General features: G+C 44.8%; 1 protein-coding gene across 3 annotated transcripts in view; it reads right to left on the minus strand.

Moving 5' to 3' along the window:
* The window catches only part of efna3b (ephrin-A3b), a 55,076-nt gene that overhangs the window by 25,821 nt on the left and 7,931 nt on the right, over nucleotides 1-21,324 (minus strand). For 2 of the 3 annotated variants that reach the window (XM_049731027.2, XM_049731028.2), the window contains 2 exons: nucleotides 12,224-12,313; nucleotides 11,828-12,056 (listed from right to left, as the gene is read on the minus strand). In XM_049731027.2, coding sequence (XP_049586984.1) covers nucleotides 11,828-11,937 — 110 coding nt within the window. In that variant the 5' untranslated portion in view covers nucleotides 11,938-12,056; nucleotides 12,224-12,313. Of the gene's footprint in view, nucleotides 1-11,827; nucleotides 12,057-12,148; nucleotides 12,314-21,324 lie in introns of all 3 variants that reach the window. The other variant, XM_049731029.1, reaches the window with a different exon arrangement.

A 21,324-nucleotide genomic window follows, 5' to 3' on the forward strand; every position in this document is an offset into this window, starting at 1 on the left:
TATAAAGGTATATATTCTTTATCCTCTGCAAAGAACGATTAATATTACCCAAGTATGCAAACCAAAAGAGTCACAATGTAGGGCTGGAACGAAATAATAGCATTTCCATTCATTCCAATGGGGCAAGATAATTTGGGATACAAGCGGCGGCCACAATTCAAACATTACAGACTCCGGCTCAAGGCCGGAACACACAAATAGTACTAGTTAATGTTGATGGATTGCTCAGCTCAGTTCATCCTCAGGGGACGAGCTTCATCCTGTTCCCACTCGGAGTCCGTATTGACTCCCCGTTGAATGGCGGCGGGAAAGAAGGCACAGGGCGCCGCTAACCAGGAGGCAACTATGGCACGGCCACGCCGCTCTTTGGCGGCAGCGAAGCGGGCCGCCATTGACATGCTAATGCCAGGGACGTTGCGGGGGCCGAAGCTTTTGGGACTGTGGGTGCTCTGTGATCAGGCTCGTCCCAAAAAAAAAAAAGGACAGATCGCCGGGGGGATTGTGATCGCACCGCCACAGTCAAGGCCCTGAGTGATCGGGATAAGCCCGTCCGTGGTGCTTTAGTCCTGTCACTCACCCGCTATTGTTAGCATGCTGAACGGCCATTTTCATCACAATTGACCTCGGCTTTGGCAGTACTGTTCCACGGGGCAACTCCTCTCGCTACTTTTCCGTGGCCTCCCCTCCTTCGTCTTTGCCCTCCGTAAGTGAGTTTTTTTGTCCGTCTTGTTGTGTTCTTTGTTTTGTTTTTTTTACCCCAGAGGCTGAAAGATGCTAGAATGTACCAGTCGCCGACTCGGCTGTCGCGGAGCTTTTGATTATCTCGGTTGATACAGTGGAGAAAATCCAACATGTGATGCTGGAAGAATATTTGAAGACGCAGCGAGTGGGCGGATTGTGTGTGGCATCAGTCGGTTTTTTTATTTAATTGGACCTAAATCCAAAAAATACGACCCTTTGATGTCATTTCTCACACACTGGACCTCGGATTCTGCGGTCCCCTACTGGGAAGGCGGGGCCAGAGTGCGTAAGCGGAAGAATAATAAAGTAAATAAATGTAGTAACCTATAATCTTCAGATGAATTAAAAAATATTTTCTAGAGAAGGCAGGAAAAAAATCAAAATATTGTGGTTGCATAAGTGCGCACACCCTTACAATTGTGCTCTCAATTAACCAATCACAAACTTATGTTAAATGCAAGTCCTGCTACCATCAAAATTGCCTCAAATTAACCCCAAAACAAGTTTGGATGTTCTAGTAATGTGGTTGCAGAAGTGTGCACACCCTCACAACTGTGCTCTCAATTAACCAATCACAAATTTATGTTAAATGCAAGTCCTGCTACCATCAAAATCACCTGATTAACCCCAAATCAAGTTCGGATGTTCTAGTAGGCTTTCCTGCCCATTTTTATCCTACAGAATAACCCTGAATTTTTTCTGCCAACATTGATTATGAACTATTCAGAATTCCTACCAGCTTGATCCAAAATTACAATCTGTTGCTTTTTTTTTAACTCTTGTTCACATAATCAGCATTGTCGGGGCAAGGGGGGGGGGGGGGGAGGGGACAACAATACCCTCCCTTGAGAGAGGAAATGACAACACTTGTCCTTGCATATTTTCCTTGTCCCTCGGAAGAAAATGAAACGGGAGGTTGAGGAGGAGCATGCATATTTATGGCGGCGATGCATGTGGGTGGTATGCTTGTGGCTGAGGGGTATTCACAACACAAGCTCTCCTTCACATATGCACATATTAGGGATGGGAGGAGTGTTTGCCTGGCTGCATAAACTCTGCTACCTCCACACAACACATTCTATTCTCCGACACCCCCCCCCCCCCCGCCACTATCTTTACTTCCCTTTCTCCCGGGAAGTGACACAGAATTCTTTTGAACCAGGGTGCATTCATTTCAACAACCCCTACCACCCCAACCGCACATATATCTTCCAAGCCCAGCCCCTCCCACTCCTCCCCCACCCCCTCCCATCAGGCATGGCGAAGACAGCAGCGCTCACCTCCTGCGGGCCCAAGCTCGGACTTTAATTACGCAGACTGGTAAAATTCTCATTCATATGTCGTCTTACTACGGCAAAAGATTCTCGCGTTTCCACGCCTGGGAGCGCTGGAGACTTGCGTGGGTGTTTGCACTTAGGCCGGCGAGCTATCCCTCGCTCCAATGCGCAACTGCTGACATTTACACTGGATTGAAATCAAAGCAAATGATACGACGAGGCGCACGGACACACACATGGATGCACGCAGCTGGTTGGGGCGGGCGGGCGGGGGGAGCAGATGATGATTTATATGATGATATACATCTGTAGCAATGTGATTTGCATCCCAGGCAATGTTGCATATCAATGGACCCCGGGAAACGTTTCATGGCGGTAATGTTATTTTGCCTTCACTGGCGCGGTTATTTCACAGCGGTGAGACCTCATTTATTCACAAGGCATCTACGGAGAAATATATTATTTCAATTTATAGAGCCGCCACCGATACGCGTGTGCCACATTATGGATTCTGACAGGATCGTTTTTGTTAGAAGTCATCAATCACGAGAGTAAAGTGAGGTCAGAGAAGAGGTTTTCAGACATGGTGGCCCGAGTAAAAATAAAAAAATTCGTTGGCGAGACGCTAGTTTGCTACATTGCCCTTGAGCAACCTTCTACCGACTCTCCAAAATATCCATCAGCCCCCTCGAGGATTCATAATGAGTATAATATATACAATTAAAAAAGACCCGATATCAACAAAAACCGAAATTTGCTGTAAGTTAATTTCCGCAGTGACTCCGACAAACTCACACGTATGCAAATTCCAAAGTTTGCTTTTCGTGCGGAGGGATTGATCGATTCTAGGACGGGGAGCCAAAAACGTTAATCCCTCATAAACAAGCAGGAAGGAATAACACACACACACACGCAGAGTTGTGCGACGGCGAGCGAGAAGAAAGAAGTGATGCAGAGACGCCAACATTAGTGTGTGTTTGTGTGTAGTATTGTCAGTAAATTGAGCGCAAACACAAACAGACAGCAAGAAACAAAAGAAGCAGCAGCCGCACGCTGAGACAAGGGCACAGCATGCGCTAGGCTAAGACGCGCTAAAGTATCCCGTCAAAGTTCCGCTCCTAATTACAAACATGGTGCGGTTGTTTGCGTTGAAATATTTCAAGCCCGGCTGCCCTGTGACTTGTTAAAAGTCATAATTCACTTAGCGGTGTCCTAATTTTCGTATAATTACTGGACCGGCCCATTCCGCTAGGTGGGTGGGGGGGCTCAGACACATTAACTCTGTGATGTGCGTCATTACGGGCGATGGGAGCGGTTAAAAAGCTTTCAGCGTCGGCCGCTTTGTGACAGCTTAAATGGATAAAACCTCAATTAAAGACGTCGGCTTTTTTTTTTTTTCCTGCGGGTAGAATCGACATAGTGTGTGTTTGTTGACTAGGCGACCTCCGTTGCCCTCATAATCAAGTGTCTCTCCAAAAATTCGCCGCTCTCACTGACTCCATTAAGCGGATAAAAAGACGGAATTCAAATGGCCCCCTCCAGAATTGAAATTCTACCGGCGTTTTTTTCCTTAAAAAGCTTTGAGGTACCACTTCTTTTTGCTTTGTACTTTATCCAAACACTTTCGTGACATAAATAACACTTTTTTTTTTTGCATTAATTCAAAGAACATTGTGTGGCTCCTTTTGGTGTGCACAGTTTGGCCACACGGGGGCAGTATAAAGATGGCTTTGAGTAGCCTTATATTGTCTGACTACATGTGTTACACCACCATAACACTTTTTTTTTGCATTAATTCAAAGAACATTGTGTGGCTCCTTTTGGTGTACAGTTTGGCCACACGGGGGCAGTATAAAGATGGCTTTGAGTAGCCTTATATTGTCTGACTACATGTGTTGCACCGCCATAACACTTTTTTTTGCATTAATTCAAAGAACATTGTGTGGCTCCTTTTGGTGTACAGTTTGGCCACACGGGGGCAGTATAAAGATGGCCTTATATTGTCTGACTACATGTGTTGCGCCACCATTTTTGTTCGCTTAGCACCGATGCTATCTGTTAGCCTGTTTGTTGTGTTTTAGCATTTTTTTATTGTTAGCATTAAGCTAAACTGACTAGCTATGTGGTCGTTTTGAATAAACGTGTAATTTTTTTTTTGTTTGACACTAAACATCACCTAGAATTGATTCCATAAAATATCGCCGATACCATAAACAAATTTACCAATGCACACCAGATTACCCCACTTCCAATTATTTCCCGTGGGAAATATTATTTCCTCGATCCTCAACCAGATTGCGTGCAACCTTACAGTTTCCACCGCGGCAGCCCCATTAAGTGTTATTAAGTTGCACCTCTAGCCGGCCGGGGCAGGTGGCTAGGATGACAACGTCTACGATCCCCGAGAGGATAAACCCTAATTGTGGTGTCGCTCGTCTTTATTAACGCAAGCCGGCTCCGCTCTGTTGTGACCGCGCTCGGCATAAGGCTGCAGACTTGCCATCATTAGCCTGCAAGCACGCCATATGCACATCTGCTGGGGGCATGTGTGTGTGTGTGTGCTAGCTTAAAGGGCTCAAAACACACATTGTATATTTATGGATATATATAAGTGGTTTGAAAACAGGTTGTAAACAGCATGGCCTTGTTATTAGCACCTGATTACGCCACCGAAGCTTGGCATCGACTGACAACAAGTGTGTGTGTGCGTGTGTTGGTGTGTGTGTGTGTGATTTGCCTGCAGCCTTTTACTGTGGGATTTGTTCTCTGTGGGCAATTTGTTCAAATTTAACACATGGGTGGGGAAGATAAATTCCCGCCTCACCCTACGTTTCTGCTAAAACGCGGGCAGATAACAAAGGGGAAGGGAGAGGCGGTCAGTCGTCGATTTGGCTGTCAGGGATAGAAAAAGTGTGTGTTTATTTGCTTCAGGCCATGTGGTTTTTACTGGCATGTATTTAGCATTTAGCATGAGTTGTGACAGCATCTAATAAATGTGCCGATGCCTCTGTTTTTTTTGTTTTTTTTTATAGAGGGATTTTCAAAAATACGCAATCTATTATTTCTGTCAAATTCCGCTTTTAGTATAACTATAGTGTCCGGATGAAAATGCTCTTACGGGAAAATCTGTATGCAATATGCACCATTCACTGGCGGTGCTAGGTTTTTTTTTCTTGGGGGGGAGTGGGGGGCAATGGTATCTTAGAGTGTCCGCAAAACCAACCAAAATTCTAAATTTGAATAAAATTTAAAACTTTAACAAAAATTTGATATTTTAATAATTTTTTAAATTTTTATTTACATTTTTTTTTTATTTTTAAATTAAAAAAAGACTTAAAAAATCAAAAAATACCCCAAAGTCTGCCTGTGCTCATACCATGTGACCACATATTCTTACGCCGCCGCAAAAACTAGTTCCTCGCTCCTTTCCCATCCACTTGCCCTTTTTTTCCACGCTACGAACTTTCTTACAAAACTTTGGCGAAGGTCCATTGCTCAAATAAAGTCCATAAATGCCTGCTTGAGTGCATTTGGAACAAAGAATCCCGGAGACACACTCCAAAGTCTTCCCAGAGGAGCCGGTCGACTTAAATTGTAGGAGCCCAATTTCTTCACTAAAGTTTCAGTGAAAAAAAAAAAAAAAAAATCCACCTGGTTTGAGCCTATACTGTAAATTAATGTCCTTGAATCAGTCATTAGTTCTCAATTGTCACCCAATCAACGTGCAAATCCACATTTAATGGCCTTTACATTATTTAAACCTTCTGAGCCAACGTTTGAGTTCAAAGCAATCACAGTTAGCATTGGACATCAATACTTCATTTTCACTCAAGTGCTGCTGATGAGTTCCTCATCAGCACGGGAGGGAATGAAACAGTCAATTAAGACCGAGTCGAGCTTCATTTCCATGTCTTACGTTATTATGCACATCAATGTGAGGGATTTTCGTGGAAATGCGCGGAAGACTTGTTTAAACAAAAGACTATTACGTCGGATTTGTTCCTCAAACCCCTTTAAAGAAAAAAAAATTAAATAAATACATTTATTCTCTCTTTAAATTTGACTGACAATTTCTGACTGATAAAAACCGAGCAAATATGAGTCCAATTTCCTTTCAGTTATTTTTTAGAGCAAAATAAAAAATTTTTACTATGTACGTGCAAAGTTAAAGATAACTAAAAGTCTTAAATATTCAATGTTTTACAAAGTGTGGGAAAATGTGCTTTTGTTGTCAATGTAGCCTTAAGTCCATTCATTTTCTAAACCGTTAATCCTGTTAGGGTCACCGAGGGGGCTGACTTAGGCCAGGAGGCGGTGTCTCGAGACTTATCGCCTGTCAATCAATCAAAAAAAAAAACAAAAAAACGTCACTTTCCTTAACTTTATCCATCCCGAGTCCAAAATTACAAATATATTTTTGTACCGGCAACAAAAACAGGAACACAAGCTAAATGAAGTCTTGCACTCGCCTCAAATTAAACCAGATGTCAAAATGAGACCAAGTTTGAGACTTTCTTCGCCGCCTATCCGAATTTACTCCTCGTGGAGCGTCTTATTACGCCAAGAGCAGTCATCCATCACACAGGTGCGTTCCCTATCGTCTCTAATTAATGGCGTGCGGGGTACCACGTGCACCAAAAAAAAAAAAACTTCCCACACTTTGCTCCCGAAAAGCGAAACATACCTCGCAGGCTGCGAGGCCTTATTATTTGTGACTAATGACCGCTAGCACGGCCGGATCTATATAACCGCTATGATGATTGCTGAGCTGGTGTGTGCGTGCGTGCGGAGGTGCTATCTGACATCTAGCGACAGAGCGAAAAATTCCATGATGGATGACTCGTACATACTAATGCGGCTGCAAAAAAAAAACGCCACGAGATAGTGTGTGAGTAATAGTCTCCTTTGTGCACATATTCATAAATGTAAATGTTGTTGCGCTAAGTGGGGCCGGGAGACGATGGATTGTTTGCGCCGCTGTCAGGAGCCCGCTTGATTGGCTTGTTTAATGTCGACGCTACGCTTCTCGACGCGGAACAAAAAAAAAAAATTGTGTTGAACAAGGAGTGGGAAGGAATATTGGTCAAACATCATCAATGTTATTATGGTGACCCCCCCCCCCCCCCCAACCTCGTGTTGCTCTTTGTTTTGCTATAATTAAACATAAAAGCATTGCGAGTGAGGAAAGGTTAGGTTAGTTAGCTTGTTCGGTACATCGATCTTCTAACGGTTGTCCTCATTAGGTTTGCGTGGGCCAGATGACAAAGGTGGGGAGGGAAGCAAAAAAATTGCACTCAAAAAAAGAGTTACTTCGCTGTAGATTAATATAATAATTTTATAATAACGAACTAGCGCCTCTCAAGGTACCCAAAGACACTTCGTCATTGTCATATAGTGGTTCACAATCTTATGTTTTGTGAAACTCTTCTTTTTTTGTCTGGATGTCCGGACTATACTGCCCCCTGGTGGCCAAGTCACTCAAACTACAAAAGAGCAATATAGACATTAATAAGAATTAATTTTGGAAAAAAAGTTGGGGTTTTTTGGAACCGATTAATGGCATTTCTATTCATTTCAATAGGGAAAGATGATTTGTGATAAACTTTTAAAAGTTAACTGTGTTCGCGCAACTAATTAAACTCAAGGCCTCTTGGTCGTTGTAAACACAAGATGCAAACCAGCATGAGTGACATGACTCCGAACAAACATCTAAAAATAAAAAATAACTCATTCCGAACACTTCTATCACCGGCTAGCCAGTAAATTGCTACATTATTAGATCTGCCACACAAAAACAGCGTCCGCGCACACGCAATCACAGCGGTGGCTAATTGCCAGGTGCTGGAAGATAATATGCGATTTAATGAACTGATGGATTTATTTTTGTTTCCGTCACCCGCCAGCGAACGGCGACATCTGTAGCAGCCGACGACCGCCGCCATTGCGCCGTGAATGCGCCCAGGGACAATGGTGGCAAGTGACTGATGGGCTTTTGTGCGAAAGCAGGAAATGAAGCATATTGCCGGACATGAATGCCGAGTCGTATCTATTTATGAAGCCGCTAATCCTTACTAACCGCTCTGTCTCACGAGGTTGATGAGAAAGCTCAGAATGCGGGATGAGGAGCCTGCAGCTTTTTTACAGTGTGTTTACCGCACCCACTGACAGCTACACCGCAGCTTATTATTGGCCTTGGAAACCTCCACGCCGCAACGCCGAGTGAAAGGAACTCCGGAGAGTCCGCAACGCCGCCGCCGGCGAGACACCGCTCATGCCAACAACAACCTTTACAACAAGTGGGTGTTGCCGAGTCCGGCGAATAGACACGACAAATATTGCGAGTGGGATCTTTCTGTCGAGAGCGGAGTTCAACGATAGCGGGAAAGAGGAAATTAGACAGCTTGCGTATTGGACATTCTTTCATAATATAATATAATATAATATAAATAAATAAATAAATAAATAAATAAATAAATGAATATGTATATATATAGTTTTTTATTTTTTTAAATTTATTTATTTATTTGGGCACTGGTGTCAAACTCAAGGCCCGGGGGCCAGATCCGGCCCGCCACATCATTTTATGTGGTCGGCGAAGACAAATTGTGCATCAAATTTGTGTCATTATTAGAATTGCAAATCCTCTTCATTTTTAATAATATCTTTTTATTTTTTTAAAAATATTTTATCAGTTTTTACTCGTCTGATTTGAAAACGAGTTATTCGTCAGTTTGTTTTGTAGTTTTTACTGTACGAGGTAAAAACAAATGATGGACTGGCCCTCCGAAAGAAGCTACGTCGACGATGCGGCCCGCGAAAAAAATGACGAAAAAAATGTCTATATATTTATTTGACACTACGTCTATGCAAGCAAGGAAAGAGACAAAAGGAAGACGTGAAGATCAGGTCCACGGAGACGGCGTGTTCTTTAATTAAGTGCCGTCTTTTTTTTTTTTGAAGGAGGCTCCACCGCTGGGAGGACGATTGGCACACAGCGCAGGGAATCAGGAGGGTCAGGTTACAGATTAAGCCGCTCTCTGATAGCCTTTGTCCGAGAGCCAAGTGATACGTCGGCGAAGAAAGACACCTAATTACGTGGAACTTTTAATAAGACCAATTCAAGTCCGTTGCTATAAAAATCCGGGTTTAACTATTCCTGCAAGAATAAAAGGAAAGTTAAAAGGTATTAGAGGCCACTCTGCTTGAAGGTTTCAATAAAATATGCAGCAATTTTCGATGCCATTGGACCCACTCGACTGCGACCAATTACTGATAATGACTATTTATATAGTGGCCAGAAGAAGTTTATTCAGTCTAGTACATTCTTATATACAGATGCGTCAATACTGATGGTAGTATCGGGGGCATAGTATCGGCACACTTGTAAAAGCGTGACCTATAGGTTTCGGGTTGGAGCAATGTCAGCCATGTGTATCGAGAGAATGGCCGTTTTTAATCGACCCTTTACTGCCGGCGAGAAAAATATTTATAAGTTTTTCAATGGGTGTGTAATTCGACGGTATATAATCTGGATCTTGAAAATAATTCTTCCAAAATGTCATTTCTACATATTTAAGATCTAACTCTACTTGTTTATGACTCACTGCAGGAGTGAGAGACTGTTTTGGTTCGGGAGGTGCTGCTGTTTTGGTCGGCAACAGGGTCGAAATGAGCTCAGGCGAACAATAGCGACTCGGAACTGAGGTAATTATGAAGATTTTTTTTTTTTTTCTCCCCTGCACAGAAATACTAAGGCTCTTTTCGAGAAGAGCGATTATTTGTTTTGATGCAGACAACACACCAGTTAATAAGACGGCGTCAATTTCCCCCTATGCCGAAATTTCCTGTTATAAAAAATAATAACGGACGACTGATAAGACAGACGAGTAAATGCTTGATTCTTTTTCCGGCTGAGTTTTCATATTGTTTACATCTTTAATAAGCGCAGTCATAAAAAGTGACAGCGGCAGTTCATCTCTTTTGTCTTGGGGGTCCAATAAAAGCGGGCGGGAGTTGCAAACAAACCGAAATAAGCTAGCGCATATCAAAGATGAGCAATGAGCCTCGCACAGGCAGATAGGGGAACATTTGTACTTCTTAAAAGTATATCAGATTTTTTTTTTTGTCAAGGATTCGCTGACCTTGCCGGGGAGACTATCTTGTTTTGGGATCACCTTGTGTGATTGTCACGATAAGAAAAAAACTGTCTGGCTTGATGTTAGCGCGGGGGAAGTTGCGAAAAGGAGACAAAGATCTGCAGCACTTAAATGGCGACGGGGAGGGTGAGAGGATTAAGGGGACGGGAAAAAAAAAAAAAAAACAAGGGAGTGAGCGCGGACATGAGCGGGAGGTTCGGAGACGACGAGAGAAGGGAGAGATTGAACGGTGACGCCGCGACGCAACACGACGGGGTCAGCCACGAGAAGCGTTCCTAATCCGAGCAGAGAGCCACCGGAGACTTCTCTCGTTTTCCCGCATGGCCGAGCGTGAGTGGCCGATGTTGAGGGGAACAATATGGACACGACCAAAAACTGTGTGTAAGAGTGAAATGGTCCAGAACAGGGAAGAAAGAAAGAAAGAAAGAAAGAAAGAAAGAAAGAAAGAAAGAAAGAAAGAAAGAAAGAAAGAAAGAAAGAAAGAAAGAAAGACTCCGATAAAAGTAGAAATGAACATCACTCTATGTCCCGTTCGACGTCTTGTGGATTTTCTCATGCATTCCAAACGGATGAAAGCACAACGTTTTGAAAAGAACATTCCAGATTGAATGCATGTGAACTTGGCAGCGCAGTGGAGTGCGTGCCACATCTGCCTCACTGTTCTGAGGTTCTGGGTTCAAATCGACACGGTCGTTCGTAGACGTGAACGAACGCGAGTCATTTACAGTGTGCCCCGCCCCTCGCTCGAAGTCAGCTGGGATAGGCTCGACGCTGGCTTTTAAAGACGCACGTCGAGATCGAAACGTGTGTCGTCGTGCCGAACGTAGCGGCACAGGGTTAAGTGTAGGCGTGTGTGCTGGCTTTTTCGTTGGCTTTTGTGGGGAGAAGAAGAAAAAAGAAAAAAAAAAATCACTTTTTGTCATATTTGTTCAAACAGACGTAATGATTTCATGATTACATGTCAATTTGAAGTTGATTTTTTTTGTGAAGCCTCAGGGGCGTGTCCGCAAAGCCCAAGAGCGCGTGATAAATGATTGACACCCCATAAGCCCCGCCTCTGTAGACCATTGGTTACTTTTCCTTGGATGTGGTGGCTGTTTTATTCAATCAAATCAGGCAAAAAATTGGGTCAAAAAACTGCAGTTTTTTTTTTCTCCGCCACACATTGACATATATGACAAAAAAGTTTCGTTTTTTTTCCATTTTTTTTACACTTCAATAAGTTAGAATAAAAAAAGCCTGGTGGATTAAATAGAAGTCTTTTTAACTTCTTTTTCCACTTGCATGACCGCTAACATTAAAAAGTGACTTCAATGTGTGCAGTTGCCAGTTTCACATTCATATACGTTTCTAAATTAAAACAAAATGAATGTCAAAAGATTTCGTTTTTGACCTTAGAGCTTCTTTGATATATTTTTTCCCTCACGCTGAGACGTGTTCCAATAAAATGTTTCATGCACACACACACACTCACGCACACACTGCAGCGGATGCCGTGGATGAATAACTCTAAATTCAAAGTATCCCGGTGGGATATAATAAAGCAGAAAGAACGGGCAGAAAACCAGCACATTTCTTCTTTATAATATCATAACAATAAATAACGCTCCGCACACACTCGCCGTACAAAGCAAAGAAGGCAAAAGGTCTTACTGGATGTTGGAGCTGTTCCAGTAAATGGAATGCCTGCTGATGGACCCCTGGAGCGGGCTGGCCCAGGTGAGAGTGGTTAGCACCCAGAGAGACAGCGGTACCAGAGCCATGCTCTCGGTTCCCCTCCCCTCCGTGTCTCGGGCCACTTTCACTCTCTCTCTCGCTCTCTCTCTCTCGCTCGGTGCCTTCAGCCCACCAAAGATCGCGACTCAAACATCCCAGCTAATGCCTGTCAGACAAAATAGAGGGCAAACAGATCGCGTTTTGTTTCATGAATAGTCGGAGAAATTAATAAATGGGAGGCGGGGCACACATACGGACCCATTCTTCATTGCAACAGGAGTGTAGCTTTTTTTTTTTTTTTTAAAACTAGACGTGGTCTGTCCTTGCGCTCACCGGGAACTGCTGCAGCTGAGTCCGCCAGAGGAGCGCAGGTGACCGGGGACGCTCAACAAGGGAGGTCGGTCTTCCTCCGATCATGGAATGCTCCAGGAAACAAGGCAAGAGTTGAAATTAGGCAGTGTGGTCACAAAAAAAAAAAACACAAGTCCTCCTCAAGTTGTTTTTTTTTTTTTAACGTGATGCTGCTTTCTGCTTGGTATTTGTCCTCCCATCAATGAAAAGCAGCAAAACAATTCATCCAAGGTTCAATCCGACAAGCATCGCTCCCTCCGATGAGCCCTCTCGCTCGCTCGCTCGCTCGCGTGCCTGCCTCCAGCTCAGCTCCTCTCCTCCGCGCGTCTCCCTCCTTTTTGGCAGCCAGCGCTCGTTCACTTGGGTGGCCCCGCCCACGGCCGTCGACGTCACAAGCGCAGTCCTCCAACGTGGTGGCGCAAGCACATCGGGAATCGCCTGACTGCCACTTCCAAGTTCTTGTCAGCCACTCCACCCATCATCTGCCAGAAACGTCTGACTGCAGCCAGGGGGACACATCTGGAGCCCATTTCCCCCCCCCCCCCCCCCCCCCCTCAGCATGGCCACGCCCCCCTACTACTATGCACACATGCAAGCGCACACACATTCAAGGCTGAAATAACACCTTGACTCACTCACCTACTTCGTGGCGCTACCTTGACTTGTCAGTTTAATTCGTTCTGTCAAATCAATTTTAATAACCTATAATTGAATTATTCCATTCCATCCCACTTTTTTAATAAATAGCACTGAGTATGTAAATTTAAAAAAAAAGGTTTTGAATCACATTTGCATCAAACCATTTTGTATTGTTTGTTTTTTTTTTGGAAGATGAATACACATTTAATTAAGTCATAATTTCACTTGTATATTTTTCTACATTTAAGCACAGTGGCTAATTTTGCAGTGCTAACAAAAATAATACATTTCCTTTTTACTGCTCGTTTTTGATGAAACACTTGGGCCTACTATGCTTTAATGCTGCTCATAATAGTTGGAGGAGCTGAGTATTAAAAAAAAAAAAAACTTTTGAGAACCACTTATCTAGGCTAATCTCTTCTTGGTTCATCACTGTTTACAAACTGTCTTTTGTGGAATCTAACCAACTTTATCCAGCACCTTTATCTCCTTTGCGGGTCGCCGAGGGGTTAGTTGGAAGCTTGGCAAAATAGGTTCCCCCCCCAAATGATATATATACGGCACGGCTAAACGTCTGCCCCCGCGAGGTTAGGACGAACCGAGCCGAGCCATTCCTTCATTTACCGTTCCCGTCCGGCGCCTTTCCCACAGGTGCTCGGGTGTCGTGACAGCCGAGGCGGCGACATGATTCAAATCATTTCCGCTCCCTGACCCCCGCTGCCCTCCGCAGTCGCTTCTCCACTCATTCATTAGAGTCCTGGCCATGTCACCCGGGCTGTATATCCCCCAGTTAGACATTAATGCACTCGGTCCTTCCTGCCGAGACCTGGTAAAAGCTTCAGTAATTAGCCGCCCCCCTCCTCCTCCCCCCTCCCTTCCTGTGTCTACGCCAGCGAGAGGGGGTAGACGTGGGCAGGAATAAAAGTTGGCTTTTTGTGTCGCCTGCTGGGATCAAGGAAAGACAGAATGATTTATTGGGTCAGAAAAGAAAGGAACAAAAGGAGAAAGGATGAGACGCCATCGGGGAACCCCGCGCTTGTCGTCCCCGCGATGCAAACTTTCTTCACTGCGTCCGTCATTATTACTGCTAGCGCTGCTCTTTTGCCTCGGCCCCCACTTTGCGGTCCGCCTGTTCTACCTCCCGCTTCTTCTTCTCTCCCTTTTTTTAATGAGGCCTTCTCTCGTCCGCTCACTCCATCATTGGACGTCGACGGTGGAGCCCGATCGACCGACCGACCGACCGCCGAGAGGCTTAATATTTCATCACCGAGTGCTGGTGGCGGCCGAGTTGTGGCACTAACGTGAATCTTCTCTGGGATTCTGTTGCCTGTAGTCCAACATGAAGAGAATGATGAATTTAAAAAAAAAAAGAAAAAAGCCAGAGGCTGAGTTTTGGAAGAAACCCGAACGCCTGTTTTTTTACAGAGAGTAGACAAGAAAATCGATGACAATATCCTCTGGCTGTGTTTTCATATTCAAGTAAACAAACGTATCATCAAGTTCTTGGAAATTTTATACAGTTGAACCACATTTGAAAGTCAAAGGCCCCCCCCGAAATACCGCCCCCACCTCGAGAAAAAAAATCCTAGTGCCACCACTGGAAGGCAAATGCTTCATTCTGGCCTGATTGGTTCAAATCAAACAGAAATTTGAGGCAATTTTTTTTATCCTTTCCAGTCATGGATATTCCACCGTGGTTTCAGCAAAGCTCCCGAAACCCAAAGTAACAAGGTAACTCCCAAGAACTCGATACAACATTCGAATACCGCACGAAAAAAGTCTACTTGGGCGCTTGGGGTGTGCAAAAAAAAAAATTGCTAAAACTCAAAATGCATGACCGGACTCTCCCAAAGAGAGAGGGGGGGCAAAAAAAAAGTGCTTCACCTGAAAAGCACGCTTGATCGACTGTGGGGAGCCTGCTCCGGTTTGCCTTGTAAATATTCTGCTTGGTTACATTTTGACAGAGATTGTAAATCAGGAGCGGGAGGTCCCATTCGCCCTCCTTCCTTGCAATACCAAAACACGTCTTGCTTTTTTCCATTTGGTTTTGTTTAAAACGGACCTGTTTCAGCAAAACGCCCCTGTCAATTCTAATCGTCCGCCTCGGACTGGGGCTGCGGTGCTATTGGATTACTTGAGCGTCGGGCTTATTATGAGAAACGAGCCGGGCGCCGAGCGTTGTGCGGCGTGACACCGAGGCTCTTATGACATTTTCACCCCCGTTGCCGGCCAAACGGCACATCTGTCAAACGTTTTTTTTTTTTTTGGTAACCTCGAAATCTAATCGCCGCTTTGTCGCCCGTTTGCAGAGTTCATATCCTTCTCAGGGCCCGGGGAAATAAACAATACACATATGAAATCGCCATAGGAGGCCCGGCGTGTGAATGTAGGCTACGTTGTAAACTGGCAAGCGTGAACTTGGGAGTCTTTCTTAGCTCGCCTCTCGTCTCGGCCCGCCTCGCTGTTCACTGTTGTGTTAGTAAATTGTACTGACATACTCAGCCTCCCCCCCCGCCCTTCCCCTCCTCTTCACCTCTCGCCACCTCTGCTACCCCTCCCCACCCTCCATCGCGGGTCCTCCCTCTCAGCCGACTGACTGACACGAATTTTCAATCTCGCTGTTTACCTTCCACCGCTATGCCTAAAACAACACCGGTGCTGGTTGAGAGCCAAGAAAGGGAGGAGGAGGAGGAGGGAGAGAGAGATGGACCAGAGCGGGACAGCGACTTGAGTAGGGAGGTGCAAAAAGAGAGAGAACAGGGCTTTCTCTGTGTTTCGGTTGGAGACGAATCCAAGGGGGAGAGAAGGAGTGAAAGGAGGAGGAGCCGAGACTTTTTGGAACAGTCATGTGACCCCAGCCAACCGGAGGGTAGGGGGCGGCTGGAGGTGATGGATTCGGATGTTGGGGGGGAGGGAGAGAAGGGGAGGGTGGAAAAAAAAAAAAAAAAGTTAGATGGGGCACAGACAAGTTCAATAAGATATAAAGAGCGAGGAGGAAGGACAGCAAGAGTGATGTGTGGCAGCATTTTTTTATTTATTTTTTTTGAGAGAGAGAGAGAGAGAGAGAGAGAGAGAGAGAGAGAGAGAGAGAGAGAGAGAGAGAGAGAGAGAGAGAGAGAGAGAGAGAGAGAGAGAGAGAGAGAGAGCTCAGAATAGATCTGCTCTCTACAGCATGAAATATTGAGCGAAAAGGAGCCAACACGAGAAGGAGGGAGGGTGGGAGAAAATGGACCCTCTGATTAAGACAAATACAATTGTGCTTTGTTTGTTGTTGGAGCAAAATGAGAGTGAAGAAGACGGGAAGAGGGAAGAATAGGAGTGGGTGGGTTGGACACACACACGCGCGAACACACACACGGGCGAGCTGTCGCTATCCACGCAACTAAGCCTCCTCCGTGTTTTACAATACAGACCCTGTTCTTTACGCTTTTTGGTTTTCGTGAACAAAACGTAGATTTGTGTCATTATATCAAAAATGACAATAGAAAGTTTTTTTGCCTTGCAAAATTTCTCGCAACTAAATACGAACTCTTACAAAAAAAACTAAATTGGCTACGTAAGCAAAAAATTTGCCGTTCCGTTATTCTAGCAGCTTTAGCAGCATGCTAACGATAAAGCTGTTGAATGCCAGTCGAAGGCATTAAGATGGCTTCCGTGCACGTAGAAGATGGAGGAGAATGCAATGGTGTTGAAAATATCACACTTGAGGATGTTTCATCACTACGAGCACAATCCCGACACACACACACACAGACACACACTTGCTTTGATCTGCCTCCTCACTGATCTGGTCTTCTCCCACGTCAAATATTTAGGCAGCATTTGGCAGCTTTGACGAAAATTACCATGGAGAAATAATTTTTTTAACATCAGAAGCTAGTGGAGCAGGGAAACGCCTTCAACACTTGATGTGCTGACTTTCCCATTTTATCTTTAAGACCCCTCCGAGGAATATTTGTTAATGTAAAGCCCTTAACCCCCAACCGATGGGTGGACAGCGCCATAAGATTTTTTTAAAAAGCGTGATGTTACACGTCTCTCTACATTATTTCTTTAATCATTTCCTCGGTTTTTTGCAGCCCTGCAGGGAATGTTCATATCCAGCTCAGGCTAACAAGAAATCTTTTTAACAAGAGCATGGAGGGAAGTATCTGAATGACGCATTCAGGAGGAGGGGGAAAAAAAAAAACTTGATTGCTCTTTCAGAAGCTGCAGACAATGACTGTGCAATATTTTCTCATGGATGATTCTAAATATGATCGATGACAACGCAATAAGCACAGAAGACTGTTCCTAATATTTTGACCCTCACGTATAGCAATACGAGCGACACCTCAGAATAATTTATCGCCGCCCGACTACAATCAATAATCAGACGAATATTATCGCGACGCGTGTCGGGAAGAAAAACGAAGTGGCGGCGGAATGAAATGTCGGTTATTAATAAATCACAGCGAACGATAGTGAATCCCCAAACGCGATTTAAACGGGCGTAGGGGGGAGTCGCATCCGAGCGATCCGATTGGATACGTGGAAAATGTGGTCACCATGTCTGCGATGGTAGTAACGTAAAAAGATTAAACAAGTCCAAATATTCTGCGAGTCTTAACAGGGACAACCTCCATGTGGCGACAGATGATGACATCACGCCGGGGTTAGGAAAGTGCAGTTCCGTTCCCAACGGAAGCCATTGTTTCTCTCGTTCCATTTTATCACCATTTGCACTCTAAGCGAGATGGATGGATTGACTGGTAATTGCCGAGTATAGATAGAAGGAGGTCTTGGGTGGTCTGGCGCTGACAGCCATGAGTAAAGGCCCAAATGCATTCTGGGTAGTGATGGTGCATTACGACCGTGTGGGTTGCTCTTAGGGGGGCTCCCGGCAAGATGAGAGTGATGGAAGATGACAAACCATTTATGCCTCGCTCAGCAGCTAAAAGCACAAACTGCGTGCGCAAATATGTAAACACACACACACGCGGGATATTTCTTCTTGCGTTGAAGAGCACCTGTGTTATTTTCAACAATGGGATTTAATGGGTGCCCATGGAATATTTATGACTGCATATGTGTACGATGGAGCACTGAGTGTAAAAAGGATGGAAAACCACGACGGGGCTGGTGAGGCTCTGCTCACATCATCTTGTTTCTACGACAACCACGTGACAACGCAAAATGAGGGTGGGGGGGGGGGGGGGGGGGGGGGGGAATCCTGTAAAACAAAAATTGGGAAATAACCAAAAGTCAATTATCTGGGCTGGCACCTGAGGGGGTCACCAGTGGATGGAAATGCAAAACAAAAGGAAAAACTGCCTGGCAAACGCCATGATTTTATTCTATTCAAATCAGGCGTGTTTTGGAACGTGCCAGAAAAGCCATACAGAAACATCTCAATGGAGATTTGAATCCGAATTTTTGGACCGCGAGGCAGCCGCGCTGCCCACAGGCTGCTTATCTGTTTTGAATTAACTGTTAATGCAATCCTCCCGACATCCATCTCGCGTGACTGCGGTCAAACTACCGACACGTTTTTGCTCAACGGCCTCCATTTTAGCCCCCTCGAAAATCGCCGTTCCCCAAACCACGTGAGCTGTCATATCACGGAGACGGCAAAACAGCTAAGCGAAGTTCTGCCCGTGTCTCCATTTCCCTTGTTTCCTTGTTTAGTTTGTCTCGTGTCGTCCTCAATTTCGTTCAGCAATACCTCTGATGGAGACGAGGTGGGAGGGGGAGGGGGGGGACGTATGGGGGGGGGTCTGCTGACTTGAATACTTAGCAGGTGCGGCCCTGTATTGCTTGCTCATTCTTGAGCCTTCTGCTGAAATTAATGACGAGGATGACTAAATGGGTTGTCACAATACACCGCTCTGGAGACTCGGGCGGGCGGGTAGGTGGGTGGGCCGCCGGCACAACACTTCCACACTCGGCGACACAAAACAAAGACGGACGAGAGGGGGGGGGGGGCCATTTCTCAAGGTGAAGTGACCTAAGAAACGCTTTACAGTTAGAGCCAGCCCGGGCTGGCGAGAGAATGAGTAAGTAAAACCAGGTTTGGTCCAGGTGGGCTTTGCGCGGTGTTATTTTAGGAGGGAGGGCGGGCGGGGCGAGGGGGGGACGGATGGAGGGAGGCGAAGATGAATGTCGTTAATTAAGACGAGCAGGCGGAGGAGACAGTGCGGAATTACACAAACACTAATTAGAGGCTTCGTTAGGGTCAGAAAATGAGAGCGGCGCATTCATCATCGCCGGGCGCCATTCTTCTCCTTCTCCTTCCCCCATTGGCCAGTTTACCCCACCGGGTGTTCCCGCCGCCACTTGTCATTCCTCGCCGGCCCTTCATCGATCTGCCACGCCGTTAACTAAAGAGGCGCCATTAAGCATCGGGAATCAAAGCAGGCACCTTACGATTTGATTCCCAATCTTCCTTTCCCAACTTTTTGCTCGTTCATTTCAATTGCTGACACGCTGACAAATACGTACGCACACACAACGTCGCCGGTGCCGCGTCAGCGCTTTTTTTTTTTTTATTGTCTCGCAAAGCCAGTCAATCCCTCTTCTCCTTCTGCATCCAATACAACAACACGCACAGCCTGGCGCTGTTCTTTATTGTTTCTCTTGTTTCTCCTCCGCTGCTCCAACCAGAAGAGCATATCAGCCGCGCGCTGTTGTTGTCTCAATCAATTTCCTCTCCACGCGCGCGTACACGCACTAGCGCGGCGGCTAACGGGAAATAATGAGGCACTCGTTCGACTGTTGCCCGTGTCAACGACTCTATTTTTACACATTCGTCGATTGTTGCGTTCATCGTATAGCATAATGTGCTTATTAGATTATTAATTTAAAACTCTGCCTTTTTTTTTTTTTTTGTACTTCAAGCAAAGCTATCGCGGCTACGTCACGTAGCTTAATCTAATGAAGGAAATTTTAATTATTTTAGTTTCTATACACGCCGGGCATATATGGATGAACAAATGTTGGCTGTTCTTTCTTGCAATTCATAAATTTATCAGGAATAAAAAGAAACAGAAAAACTCAAACTACCCGCTGACAGCTGAGTTTAGGGGCGGAGCTAAGCCTCATTACCGGGGCAGTGACCCCGGCGGAAAAGTAATAGTTGGATAGCAAAAATCCGATTGGCTCACAGATAGAAATTGTATTCTCGGAATAAACGGAATGATTTAGGCCCGGGCTTCATTACTTTTTAGAAGGGCATACCTCTGCCAAGGCCAAAGTCATGAAATGACTTTTTCCTCTTTTTTTTTTTGGGCTGTGAAACGCATCAGTACCAAAACGTAATGGATTCCTCGCCCTCGCTGCACCTAAGTAGATTTACTGTAGCCGTTTGACGCCGCTTTTACTCTGCATTAAATGTAATAACGAGGGGGAAAATGTTCTGTCACATGCACACGGGGAGAAAAAAAAAGAATTGGCTCAATCTAGCAATGATAACTTGACAATGCTGATGTGTGTTCGACGTGAGCCAGCTGCACGACTCTAATATGCAACACATGTACGGTAGGGAAGGGGGGGGGGTGAATATTCCTCCGAGGTACAACGTGTTCAGATGCGAGAAAACTAGCGCCTTACATTTTAGACTCCAAAAAGAAAAAGAAAAAAAGATGGCTTGGCGGGTGGTTGAGATGCTCCGTGTAAGACCGAAAAAATAATAATAACTGAGCATGGGCGGGGATGAAAAAGTCACTTTCACAAGATGTATACTTCAATGCTACTGACTGAAAGAATGACTTTGCTGCGGGGCTCCACCCTCCCCCCCCCCCCCGTTTTTTCTAGCGCTGTATGAAGAACAACTCTAAACATTGTTTTCTTTCGCCCTTAAAATACCACCTAAACTCATTTTTCAAGCTAAAACGCAGATATCAATTACGAAAGGGGGAGCGGAAGCAACAGTGTGTAAAGTCGACGACGTCGAGCGTGCGCAAATCGAGATTTAAGTGAATGCATTATGCATCAAAACAGCAGCTAAACGCACATGACCGAGAGTAATAGCAAAGTAATGGACTACTTGGATGAAAATGTATTGTGAGCAATAGAAAGGCTATTAGGGAGAAAATGAATAAATAATACAGTGGGAGGTAAGAAGATGAACACGACCCGTTCGACGAGACAAAAGAATGAACAATGGACTGCGGTTTTAAGTTGTAGTTTTACCATCCACCACTAGATGGCAGATGACTTAGTTGCACTTTTTGATTTGAATTAAGAATAGTACTTCAATAATACAATATTGAGTTGATTTTTATGGGTTAAAAAAAAATACACAAAATGAATTGGTTTGCCGTTTTGTAACAATTTACACTTTTGGGGGTCAGGCACAAATGTCCCATCCGAATGTGAGCTTGACTAATGTTTACCATATTTCCCTCTAGTATCAATCTCATACAACTCTTGGCAAGAAAGCAAATATTTCTCTCAAGCTGTTCCTT

This window comes from Syngnathus scovelli, chromosome 9 (genome assembly GCF_024217435.2).
Source record: "Syngnathus scovelli strain Florida chromosome 9, RoL_Ssco_1.2, whole genome shotgun sequence".
NCBI classification, from domain to species: Eukaryota; Metazoa; Chordata; class Actinopteri; order Syngnathiformes; family Syngnathidae; genus Syngnathus; species Syngnathus scovelli.